At 42.7% G+C, this 13,360-nt stretch overlaps 1 protein-coding gene across 5 annotated transcripts in view; it reads right to left on the bottom strand.

Annotated features, from left to right (window-relative positions):
- Window positions 1-1,273: 1,273 nt before the first annotated feature.
- Window positions 1,274-13,360, bottom strand: part of MICAL2 (microtubule associated monooxygenase, calponin and LIM domain containing 2) — a 250,516-nt gene continuing 238,429 nt past the window's right edge. For all 5 annotated transcript variants that reach the window (XM_049890391.1, XM_049890393.1, XM_049890394.1 and 2 more), the window contains 2 exons: window positions 10,717-10,790; window positions 1,274-4,989 (listed from right to left, as the gene is read on the bottom strand). In XM_049890391.1, coding sequence (XP_049746348.1) covers window positions 4,769-4,989; window positions 10,717-10,790 — 295 coding nt within the window. In that variant the 3' untranslated portion in view covers window positions 1,274-4,768. The remainder of the gene's footprint in view (window positions 4,990-10,716; window positions 10,791-13,360) is intronic.

The raw sequence follows: 13,360 nt of genomic DNA, 5'->3' as shown, positions 1-13,360 counted from the left end.
GCAGGGGGGCGAAGGGAGATGGCTATGGGAACCAAGGTGAGAAAAAAGGGAAGGAACAGGCAAGCACAAGGTGCAAGTCTGGGTGAGGCTCCATACAGAGTGAGGCCCAGCAGCATGGTGGACCAGGGCCCAGGAGGCCAACGTGAGATCCAATCCACTTCACTCCCTTAAGTTACTCAGTCTCTTTCGGTGTCAGTTTTATCATCTAAAAATGGGGATAATGTTTAATTTAAGTCTTTTGCTTTCAGGATTAAATGAAATAATTCACTTGCAAAGCCCCTGGCATGTGAGGAAGGCTGAATTCACAGTGTCTAGTTACTGTTATCAGGGTCAGAGAGGCTTCTCGGGGGAGCTGGGTTGGCATGGCTTTGCTCTTATTTCTAGAAACGAGCAGGGACAGGGCGTGAGCATGAAGTTACCAAGCGTGTCCCGAAGGCTTAGGGATGGTGAGCTGCAGCTGACTGGTGAAGGAAGGCCGAGAGTCTGTGGCTCTGTGACCAGGAGGAGGGCAGATGAACCTCAGCATGGGCCCAAGGAAAACCTGCAAAGCACAGAAGACGGCTAGATGTTCCTTAGAGCTCTTTTCTCGGCATGTTAGCACCTGCAAAACAGGAGCTCTCACCTGCAGTTGTGCATGTTTTCATCGATATTAAATGGAAAAACAAATCATTACTAATATTTGATCAGCAGACAAAAGCTTTCAAACAGTGGGACAAATTCAGTGTGAAATGATGGGAACTTTCAGGAACTGACCATTGATGGCAATTCCGCCATATTATACACGCATATTTATAACTTTGCATGTCCTGAGAGTAAGACAGGAAAAAAAAAATCATAACTTGTTCCTGAAAGTGTGTGTGTTGAAGGAGGAGAGGCCAGTTCTGTGCTGAAGGGAATATCTCTATGGAGTGAATGAATACAAAACCAGGCTTCCTCAGGTGGGAAGGCAAAGAGAAACTAGGACGGCTGCAACTAGGGCGGGCTAAACCCCCGCCCCCTTAGCCCTGAAAATAGTTTTCTTTGTTGAAAAACTACACCTGAGTTTAGTCTTCTTGGTTCGTCCTCCATTTGCACCACTTTGTGGGCCAGGTGAGTCCTGCCAGGGGCTCCAGTGGGCATAAACTTCCAACGTTAATTCATAGACTCCCACACGAAACCAAAGCTTTGCCCGAGCCCTTTCTCTAAGAAGAAAGAAAAACGAAATGGTTGCCACCCTCAGAGATGCCAGCCCAAGCCCACATGAAAATGTTTTGATTCATTTATTTTTGGTTCATTTCAGCATTTGTAGCAGTGCACATACGACACATTTCAGTCCACGTGAATAGTTCCCAATTGCTGGAGCAAATTAATCTCTTACAAGCTACTCAGCAGTGAGGCTCCAAGATAAACAGTAGGTGAAATTGTACACTTTCCTCTGTATGTGAACTTTTCTGTTGCAATAAAATCCTACATCTGAGCCCACCACATCCAATGGCTGCAGCTCCCTCTGTTCGTGTGGTGGCCCCAGCTGCCTCCTGCTACCTCTGCCCTGCTGAGGTAGCTCTGTGATCAACCACCTGGGTGGGGCATGCTGCCATTTTCAACTTGAAAGGAAAAACCTGTAAATCTGCTTCCTGGGAAGACAGACGTTGCTGAATTGTCATTTGCCTCCAGAATACAGAAAACATCAATTTCATTGCAGCTCATCAGAGTTGGAAACACCTGCCACTTCCTTTCTCGGTTGCAATTAACATGCTGCATCTCAGCATCGATTGATTCCGAGGAGCCTAACACTGCCAAAGTCAAGGTTTAAATGAAACAGTACAACCTGATATTATTTTTCACAGTTTTAGAAACACGAACTGCTCTTTATTGTCAACGGAGCACTACAATTGTTAGGGATATACGTCTTCATGCTTGAGAAAAATGTAGCGTGGGTTGACGCTTATAATACAAGTTGTGCTTTATCTTTGTACTTATTTAGGAAAGTGGAGTAGAGGGTTAATATTCTTTCTATATCCCAACACCAAGCACATTGCCACAGAACCATATGGACATTCAGAGAACATCTGCGGAACAAATAGATCAGTGAAGGAATGGTTTGGGAGAGCAAGCTTAAGAACTGTTCTCTGGGTTCAACTTGCATAAAATTCTGAACTTACAACTATTCTAAGCCCTTTGATTTAATTCAGAAGCTGTATGAGAAGGGCTATGAAATACAACCTGATGCTGGGGCTCTATAAGTCCCATTCAGAGTCCTGAGGTCTTCAGCCACGATCACATCCACATTCTTTTAGGGGGCAGTCCCTTTTCATCATACTCCAACTCAAAATGTATCAAAGAGACTGTCTTCAAAATATTGCAGTAGTTTACATTTTGAGGGTCTTAGAACATTTTCTATTGTGAATAAGGAGTGGAATCATTTTAAATAGCTCAACAGCCACGATACTTGTTTCCTTTGGGAAATGATCACCGAAATGGTTTCCACGCACTGGTAAAACAGAAAGTAGTATAAACAGAAGACTGTCAGTATGAGGTTTGTGTTTTACTCTGGCCAGATAAGACTGAGCCTTAAACCACAGAGCAGTCTTTAGAAGAGCAAGTGAGCACACTGCTGCTCTCATCTATTAACAGACTACTAGGGCCAAGAACCACCTTCTTTCTTGGCCCTCTAGGGAGAATCTTCCTTTTAGGTGGAAGCAGAACAAATTAAAATAAGTGGCAATTAATTCTTTTGTGCAATAACAACCCAGACACCGTGCATTTGAGCATCAAATGTATGCAGCATCCAATGGTACACTTTTATATAACTGACAGAAAAGACTGGGCTTGAATAATTCTGAATATTCTAGAAAGAAAACTGAAGCTATATCTCTTTCTTAAAGTGGGTTAACATTCCTGTGCCTCCAAAACCTTTCCCTAAATGCCTCATGGTTGAAAATGTTATTTTGACTATTTTTATAAATCTTTAATACTATACAATTCACTTCCCACACATCTGGGGTTTCTGTATATTAAATAGCTTATATACCAATATCTCAGTGTTAATACGTCTTCTCCAAATTCTAACACAGGAAAACCACAATTATGAGGAAATCATAATAGCAATTTCCATCAAACATACAAATAAATAAAAATAGATAAATAGCCAGAAATGGCACAGGTATATATATTCCCTAATAAGAAGAAGAATCAGGCACTAAGAGACCTGATTCTTAAATAAAGAAAGGAACTAAAAAAAAGAGAGTGAGAGAAGAAAGAAGGAAGGAAGGGAAAAGAACTACAACCTTCAGAACTTGGTAAACCCCGAGAAGTTTATGTTTAAATACCACGTAGACCATGGCTGACAGGGGAAAACCAGTTACACTTCTGATTCCCAGCTTGTTGGTGTGTATAGACAGCATCTCAGACAGAAGTGGTTCATGGGTAAACTCACTCTGAGGAAAGTTGGGTCTCAAGTCAGAGCCAACCATTACAAAGCACCTTTTGTCTAACGACACATTTAAACACTTGCAGAAATGACAGCGGTCAAATACACAAGCTCTTTAGTCTCTTGACAACAACAGATTGAATCTTCAAATAATCCCATTTGGGGGAACACAAATATTTTATGACAGCAGGTCACCACTTTAAATCTTGTCTTCTTTGGTCTTCAGATAGAACCATCAAAACATCCCAGGAAGTCCGACATGTCAGTGCACAAAGTCCATTTCCCTGCTTTCTTTTCACATTAAAAATGTCATTGAAAATAAAAAATAAAAAAAAACAGGACTTAATTTGGGATTTGGTCAATGGGGTCACTGCACTCAGCTCCACCTTGAAGTCAGAAATGGTTTTGCCTTTGTTCCCTGCAGTTCCTGAGCCATCCCTGGAGAGAATATCCGGTACTTCCCCTCCGTTGGGGCCTTAGAAGACAACACCTAAGCAGCAGTCCTTGCCTCCTACCACTAGTGTGTTTGTTTTTAGTAGCAGCACCAACAGTTACAGAAAAGCACTTCAAAACTGTGCTTTTTCTAAAAATACTTTTCATTCTGTTCCAGAAGCCATAAGCAGAATGCTTACGGGAACAAAAAGCATTTCTAAGTTAACAACAGCATTTGAAAGTTTCTTTCTTTTTTTTTGCCTTTTCTCTTCTTCTTCCTTTCTTTTTTAAAAGTAAAATTAAGGCTCAAATGTTCTCTTAAACTCTCATTGCTTATATATATTATATTAAGGCTTGTAAGTACGCCTGGTAAATTAAATTCATGAATTGAATACCCTGGATTGAATTAACACCTGCATTTGCTTTACGTAATCAGTAATCTCAAGATTTCTTCTCTTTCTCTGGAAACGCAATTTAAATATCAACCTAATCTTTAAATCGCTGCTCCTTCTTGCTGACACTTGGAAACCGGTCATCCATGCAAAAAAGGCAAATATGGATATATTTATGTAAAAAGCAGCTTTTGGAAAATCTTAAGATGTGTAACTCAATGAATTGGGCAAAAAATTATACAAGCAGCAGGACAGTCAAGTCTCTGTGTCACTTTCTAGGGAAAACAATGCTGGTCCGCTGCCAAGGACACTTTCAATTTGAGAGGCCTGGTGACTTGCTTGCCAATATCAAAAGAGTCCTTGTATTTTCTTCATTAAAATCTCTGGAAGGATCTTGGGCAGCCGTAGTACATATAAGAGCATTTTAATTTAAGTTCTAAAAAAAAAAAAAAAAAAAATTTAAGTTCTAGGTATGCTAAATTCCGCAGAAGGCACTATGAGAGTGTGAGGTATGCGTGGCCTGACCCGCCAGACCTCAGCGTGCTGAGAGGGGAAAGGGTCTTGGGTGTGCTCTCGTCCGGCTCAGCTGGCAGTCCCTGGAGAATATGAAGCTTTCAAAGTGCTGGTCTTCAGCTTTTTCTTTGATGCGTTCTTCCTCTAAGGAATCTACAAGTCTGTCCCTTTGCTCAATCACTTGCATCATCTCGATGAATATTTCCTGCTCCTCGTTTAGATCATTCTCATCTTTCTGGCTCTCTAAAGACAAAAAGAAAAACAGCAGACCTCAGGTTAGATTTGGCCCAGGAGAGTTCTTGGCGTGGCTTTCTTGATTGTTATGAACGTGTTCTGCTCTTTAATTTCAATGGAGAAAACAAGGAAATGAATTTAACACCAAGGAATTGCCCTAAAACCACAGATTAGAAAGGCTGGTGCTTTGTGCTCCAGTCAATTCAGTTTTCATCTTGAGAATATACACTAACTAAAAGGGAGAAAAACCTTTGTGCAGGAAAGAAGCTAATGCTAACCAAGCCCTCCCAAGGCCCCCGACCTCCGCCCTCCTACCCCACCCCCAAAGAAACCAATAAAACAATGAAAGGGCTGTTTTGCATAAACATATATGAGTCACAGCAAGGAAATCTGTGATAAAAGTTTCTGTGTAAACAACCTGCAACAGTGGTTACTTTTTCAATGAGGGCCCTTTGTTCATTTGTAGTTAATAAGTGGAAACCACGCGGAAGCAAACTGAGGCTATGATTGTCCAGTAGGGTATCCAGGCCGTATCCAGACCGTAACTATGCTTTGCTTTCCTGGGTACTTCTCCCTAGTTGGCCTTAGGCATCCAACTGTCTGGGGGAAATGGGATTGGTATAAAAGGAGGGAAAAGAGTCAGAAACAGGAAATGGCGAGTTTTTGACACTCAAGGTTGGATTTTAAAGCCAGATTTAAACCATGGAAACCAGATTTTTTTTTTTCTAAAAAGCCAGATTATTGCTTTGGGAGAGGGCTTCCTAAATTCCTTGAGTCCCCCTCATTTAACAAACCAAGGACCAGGCAGTGAACCAGATGACAAAGGAGAGAAGGCGCCACTGTCTGTCATCGGCATGAGCTCTGAGGCTGGGGTCAGGAGGAAGAAAGTAGATACCATGGAAGTGAAGTAAAAGGAGCACCAACCAGTCACTTTGCTGCTCAAGCGTTGCGGGGGAGGGGGGAGAGGTAGGAGAGGCAGATGGTGAGAGCCTGTGCTTCAGTCTGTCCATTTCTTCTCCCCACCCTCCCCTAAAGGGCCCCCGATTGCCTTTGGGTCAGCTCCAATCCATGGTAACCCCACATATGTCAAAGCAGAATTGTGCTCCATAGAGTTTTCATTGGCTGGTGTTTTTGGAAGTAGATTGCTAGGACTTTCTTCCAAGGCACCTCTGGATGGACTCGAACTTCCAACTTTTCGGTTAGTAGCTGAACATGTTAACCATTTGTGCCACCCAGGGACTCCCCAAAAGGGGCAGGAAACGTATTTGATCATTTGACAGGAACACTGGGGCTAAAGTGCTCTTGCTCTGTCCCTTGTTTAGAACTCCAGAAAGAAGCTACCTCTAAGGCTGCCCCTGTGTATAAACACAGTGGCAGCACCTCATGTTGGGCAGAGAGGAAGGGCCTGAGTATGGCTTCCCAAATCATGATCTCTGTGTGGCGTGGATGGAGCCTAGAAGTGCCCACTTGTCCCAAATGGGGGCTGCCAAAGTCAGCCGGCCAGTGGGCTCCCCCAGGATGATGAGTGAGGTGACCCCACAGTAGAGTCTGGATGGAGGGCTGTCTGGCCAAGCTCAATGGAGGATGCGTAAGGTGAGGCCAAGTGAGCCAGGGAATGACACCAAGCTCCAAGCAAGTCAAGAGAATGAATAGGCCATGAATTACCCAGCCATATACCTTAGCTGCAGATGTCAGCAGAGAGAGGGACAACCTGATGGAGGGAAGACAGCTGAGTGGGAACTCAGAGAGTCAGAACATACCACTCAGATTCCTAACACCACAAGGTTACACAAATCTGCCTCTTCCCATTACCAGGAAATCACTTTAGGGAGAAAAGCAGAAGGAAGGGGCAGCCATCTGCGAGATTGAACATTTTTATCCCAAGGAGACTAAGCATCTCCTATAGGGGTTATTTAAATTATTGCATCAGACTAAGTTTACCAGAGGGATAAATAAAGTTCTTTCTTTCTTTCTTTTTTTTCCTTCCTTTGCTAACAAGTGGGTGGAAACTTATGTACAAAATGAACTCTGGTACAGGCAAAATGAAGACGCTACATTTTCTCTGTGCATCTGAGAAGAGTGAGAAAATTTATGACCTGCAATCCTTAGTAAAAATAACTTAAAAAAAAAAAATCAAAGGTAGCCAAGGGATTCTTTGGTGGTAATTATTTCACCATCCTGCAAAATAGCAAATTAAGATATTTATCAGATGTATAAATTAGGTATTAGTTATACACTATGGTTTGTGAAATTAGGTATATTCCAGTATTGGCACTCCTTATTTGGTAAACAACACTGATAAGTTAAAAAAAAAAAATTCTTCTCTCAGTTTGGGCTGGTCATAGATGGATCCATCTGAGCTCTTTCTAACAAATAAAAGATCATGCATATTTTTATCACTTTTATCTGTTATATGCATTGTGACACTATTAGATTTTATTAGAAATAGAATTTTACAATACTGTAAAAAACAGTCTGTAATAGTGTAATTTGTAAAGAACACCTACTTTGAGCATTACGCTCTTTTAAGAACTGTCTATATGGGATCAAATTGACAACAGCAACTCGAAAGATTTGATATGAACCTTAGGAGGCAGTGAGTTTATGTTAAAGCGGGAGGAACAACTCAGAAAAGCAGGGTGAGAATGGTTGCACAACTTGAAGAATGTAATTAATGTCACTGAATCTTACATGTAGAAATTGTTGAATTGGCTTATGATCTTCTGTGTATATTCTCAACAACAACTAAAAAAAACCAAAAAAATAAATTAGTATAAAAAAAGATAAACAGTCTACAAATTATTACTACATGAGAAAGAACAGGAGACTGAGTCAGTAATCTGTTCTTAAATCTTATCTCTTCCATTTACCTTGAGCATGTTATTTAAGTTCCCCAAGACTCAGTTTTGTAATCCATAAAATGGGGAAAAATTATTGTTGTTGTGTACCGTCAAGTCAATTATGACTCATAGCGACCCTACATCATAGAGTAGAATTGCCCTAGATGGTTTCCTAGGCTGTAATCTCTACCCAACCAAGTCACCAGGTCTTTTCTCCTGCAGAGCCACTGGTGGGTTGGAGCTGCTGGTCAGAAGCCGAGCACTTAACCACTGCCCCATTAGGGCTCCTTTAGGTACTATGTGTTAGGTAACCTCAAAAGGTAGGTGCATGGAAGCAACCAAGGTGCCCATCAACGGATGAATGGATAAATACATTATGGTATATTCACACAATGGAATACTAAGCAATGATTAAGAACAACAATGAATCTGTGAAACATTTCATAACATGGAGGAATCTGGAAGGCATTATGCTGAGTGAAATTAGTCAATTGCAAAAGGAGAAATATTGTATGAGACCACTATTATAAGAACTCTAGATAAAGTTTAAACACAGAAGAAAATATTCTTTGATGGTTACAAGAGAGGGGAGGGAGAGAAAGGGGTGTTTAGACAGTAGATATAAATTTTTTTAGGTGAAGGGAAGGGCAACAGACAACACAGGGATAGTCAGTACAATTGGACTAAAGCAGAAGCAAAGAAGTTTTCTGAATACAACTGAACTCTTCGAAGGCCAGAGTAGCAGGGACGGGTGTCTGGGAACCATGGTTTCAGAGGACATCTAGGTCAATTGGCATAACAAAATGTATTAAGACAACGTTCCGCATCCCTCTTTGGTGAGAGGCGTCTGGTGTCTTAAATGCTAGCAAGCGGCCATCTAAGATGCATAAATTGGTCTCCAAATACCTGGAGCAAAGGAGAATGAAGAACGCCAAAGACGTATGGGTAAACATGAGTCCAAGAGACAGAAAAGGCCACACAAACCAGAGACCCCATCTGCCTGAGACCAGAAGAACTAGATGGTGCCTGGCTACCACCGATCACTGCCCTGGCAGAGAATACAACAGAGAATCCCTGATAGAGCAGGTGAACAGTGGGATGCAGCTCTTAAATTCTCATAAAAAGATCAGGCTTAACGGTCTGACTGAGACCAGAGGGACAGTGACGGCCATGGTCCCTGGACCCTTTGATAGCCCAAGACCAGAACCATTCCCAAAGCCAAATCTACAGATAGGGATTGGCCTGAACTTTATAAGATAGACAAAGATGCTGGTGAAGAGCGAACTTCGTCGCTCAAGTAAACACTTGAGACTATGTGCACAACTCCTGTGTGGTGGCGAGGTGAGAAGGAAGAGGGTGACAGGAGCTGGTTGAATGGACACAGGGAATACAGGGTGGAGAGGAGGAGTGTGCTGTCTCATTAGGGGAACGGCAGCTAGGAGTACACAGCAAGGTGTGTATAACGTTTTGTATGAGAGACTGGCTTGATTTGTAAACTTTCACCTAAAGCACCATTAAAAAACAAACAAACAAACAAAAAACCCTCTTCCAGACCTATTTCCAGTCCAAGGACACTGGCTAGCTCTGAAATTCAGACACTTTCTTCCATAGTGTCTTCCTTCATTCCCACTGGGCACAGAGAATTCGGAAGGACCCCATTCCAAGTTACTAGTCACCCTTCTTGTTTTCCTGAATCCCGAAGCTTCTGAAGATGTTTGATGTCCCAAAGACCTTCAGAAAGCCTGTGTTGTACTGTAATATTTTACAAACAAGGAAAGAAAAATCCTGAATATTGTATTTTATATCTCAGCTGAAATAGTCCATGTCAAAGAAACTACGTATGCCATAAAGCACCAAAACCAAACCCATTGCATTGAACCGATTTCAACTCACAGCAACTCTATAGGACAGAGTAGAACTGCTCCATATGGTTTCTAAGGAGCGGCTGGTGGATTTGAACTGCTGACCTTTAGGTTAGCAGCCAAGCTCTTAACCACTGTGCTACTAGGCCTCCACATAAACATATATATATGAAATCTTCAACACACATTTCTTTAAGGAGTATATTTACCTTGAACATTTAGCCAATAATAGATAAATGAAGCTATTATTATAAGGTCAAAAAAAAAAAAAAAAAAGCTGCGTGTAACTTTTAGGTCCATGAGGTATAAAGAAATATTTTAACTTGTTCTTTTAGACCTAGGTCTAAATGTCAGAAAGCCATGGATGGATCTGGCCCCACAAATACAGGGCACAAAACAGAGTAAATACGCCCAGTTTTCTAGAGGCAATGAATGCTTAAATTAGGATGTCATGTCAGTTGAATTTATTTCAACTCTCCCTCCTCCAGGGTAGAATCATTTTATCCTGAGTGATACCCTGGCCCAGCCCCTGCTGGGAAGGAATATTCCTTTGACCATTTCTAGCAAGGCTGTCTTCCTGCCTGTTCCCAAAGCACCTCTGTTGTGGCCCTCCTCACACCATACTACAATTACTTATCTGGTATTGGTATCCATGGGAGACCACAAACTCCTGGAGGGCATGGGTTGCTCTTCACCATAAGCCAGGCACATACTAAGTGCTCAGTAGGTGTCTGTTAAATGAATGGATGAATGAGTGAATGCATAAGTGAGTGAACAAATTATTTTTTTCCAGCCAGATGTTGGTAGGTGGGATGGAGCAAAATGCTGCTCTCATAGCCCAAGTGGATGATGCTAAATGGGGACTTGCTGTGTCAATGGTGAGTGAGCAGAAGGAAGGCTCTGCACTTACCTCTACCCTCAGTGGTTGTACAAGGCAGAAAGAGCACTCTGGGATTTGCAGGGTGCTCTGCTTGAGTTTCTTTCTCTGGGAAACATGCCTTCAACATGGGCCCCAAACATATCACCATACTCACCCTCCTTGAGCATTTTCTCTCTTAATTTCTGCTCCAGTCTGCTTTGGTGATCTTCTAATTCTAGTTCGTGGGCCCTGGGTATGAGAAAAAGTTCACACTTTTTAAATACTAGAGGTATGTGTAGAAACATTGAATAATAAGCTCATTGATAGTAGCTACTGCATTTTTTTTTTTTCCTTGTAAAAACTGGGGCCTGGGTATTTCTCTAAACTGAAAGGTTTGCTGGTGCTGGGGCTACCAAAGATGCCTAGGAGGATTGCTGGGATATGCTGAACCCAAGAGATGACGAGGAGTGGCTGAGGGGGCTGTGATGTGATCTCAGTAAGCTTTAGGAAAGTCACGCGGGCCACCCTTTGGTAGAGCTGGAGGTAGAAAGGACAGTGAAGAAACAGCTACAATGGTCCAGGAGAGAAGCAATGACTATCTGAAACTCTTCTCTCTTTCAGGGATAACATAACTTCAAGTGTCATGTCTGACAACTCCCAAATTTCTGATTGTGATGACAAGAGAAGCAAGAGGGAAGAGGAATAAGAGATTTTGTACAGGTAGAGTACAGGTGGTGAGAAACCTTCAGGCCACAAGGCAGTTCTGGTACCTGTGAAAGGAGAGGAAAGGTGAATTGGGCAGGAGGAGCCTCAGACTGCAGTGCAGTCCTGAGGAAGTGGCTGCACAGGTGGTTGTCCCGGTGGACAACAATGTTTGCAGGAGATGTTGAAAGAAGAGACAATGATGCTTTGGAGTAGTCAAGCTTGAGACCTGGGAACTCACTGTCTCCACTGATAGGAATAGCAAAGTCAAGAAGTGAAGATGGTCCTCAGTGAAGGTCAGTTTGGGATTTCCTGCATTAGTAATGCTTGGGGTAACCAAAACCAAACCTATTGCCATAGAGTTGATTCTGACTCATAGTGACCCCACAGGACTGAGTAGAACTGCTCCATAGGGTTTCTCCAAGGAGGAACTGGTAGATTCAAGCTGCCGAAATTTTGGTTAATAGCTGAGCTAATCACAAATGGGTAGATCCCATTTACATCACAGAGTATAAGTAGGCATGCCATGGTCATGCATACTTGTGTAGTAATATGGAAGTTCCCAAAACATTTGGGAATGTAGCTCTGGAGTTCTTGGGAGAAATGAGGACCACAAATGGACGTGGGAGCTGTCGGAGGGGACAGTTGAAGTCATGTTTTCACTAAAATGGAGACCATAGAGAAAGAAGAGATTTAGACAGAACCTTGGAAATGCCTATATTTACAAGTCCAACAAAAGAGGTGGAGCCAGGGAAAAAGCAATCAAAAGGTTGAAAGTAAAATCCAAGGAATGCAGCATTGCAGAAACCCAAAGAGGAAAATTTTGAGAGAGAAAAAAGAGGTCAAGGGCGTTCACTGAGGCAGAGACATCAGAGAGGGTAAGGACTGAAAATAAGTCCCTGAGTTTGACTTGGTGGTGCCCTTCCCTTCCAGTCCCTACCTGCAGTTGCATCTGTGTTTTCTATGAGAGTTGGGGTCGCTTTGTTATGTCCTATTGTCATTATTTTCACTACTTCTGCTGCTACTTGGGCCAACGTCCCTATCTTGTTCAATATTCTGCGTTTTGTTGTTGACAATGAACTTCCCTTTGCCCACTATGGCAGCCAATGGAGGTGTTCCTTTAAGAGAGAACTTTCTGACAGAATTGTGCTTGGCTGACTGCTGCTGTGGAATCCACCTCAGTGTTCACACAGAGGCCATGCTCTCCTCAGTTTGCTCCCAGCCAATAATGGGACACAGCAGAGGTATCAGAGCCAGGACACGGGACATCAGACTCCTCTGATAGGCAAACTTTGTTCTGATGCACCCCATCAACGTGGTTAAGACTTTCTCAGGGCTGCACTGCGGTCTGAGGCTCCTCCTGCCCAATTTGCCTTCCATCCCTCTTCCCTCTCACAAGTATCAGAACTGCAGTGTAGTTTGAAGGTTTCACTCTTATTCCTACTCCCTTTCTCCTTCACAGGAATTTCTCCCAATAAATCTCTTGTATTTCTAATTCTGTCTTGGTGTCTGCGTCCCAAAGGACCTATATTGATACACCCATCCAAGATATTGCACCTTGCTCATCCAGGTCTTTCTCCAAACCAAAACCTATCCTTTAACAGAACTTCTACCTGCCTTTGTCTAGCTCACATGCCTGAGTTCTCCTATTTGGCTTCCTTTGGAGGAGATGGGTCCCCTGACAGTGTACTAATAGGGACAGTCGCAGTCACTGCACAGCGTCAGCAGCCACTGCTGCCTCCCTGACTCTCTCGAGGAGACCCTATGCACTGATGCCCCTTGTACAAACCTCCAAGCTTTGTTATTGCACTACGTATTGGGATCCTGTCTCCCTCTAAGCCCCTCTACCTCTGTCTATCTCTGCTGTGGCCCGTCATTGGCTCAGAGCAGACTAGGGAGAACACGGCCTCTGCGTGAACATGGAGGCAGATTTCAAGAGTTCTTAGAGAATAGAGGCCGTGACCTTATTCATCTTTAGTTCCATGCTACCCAGCAAAGGGCCTGGCACACAGAATGTTTGGATACATTTTTGTCAAATGAACTTTAAATTTCGGACCTGACCCAAATGCAGACACTAGAGTTGTGTAAAAAGGGCTTTGCCATCAGATAGACATAGA

This window comes from Elephas maximus, chromosome 7, assembly GCF_024166365.1.
Source record: "Elephas maximus indicus isolate mEleMax1 chromosome 7, mEleMax1 primary haplotype, whole genome shotgun sequence".
Lineage (NCBI taxonomy): Eukaryota > Metazoa > Chordata > Mammalia > Proboscidea > Elephantidae > Elephas > Elephas maximus.
This window is presented reverse-complemented; position numbering and strand designations above follow the sequence as displayed.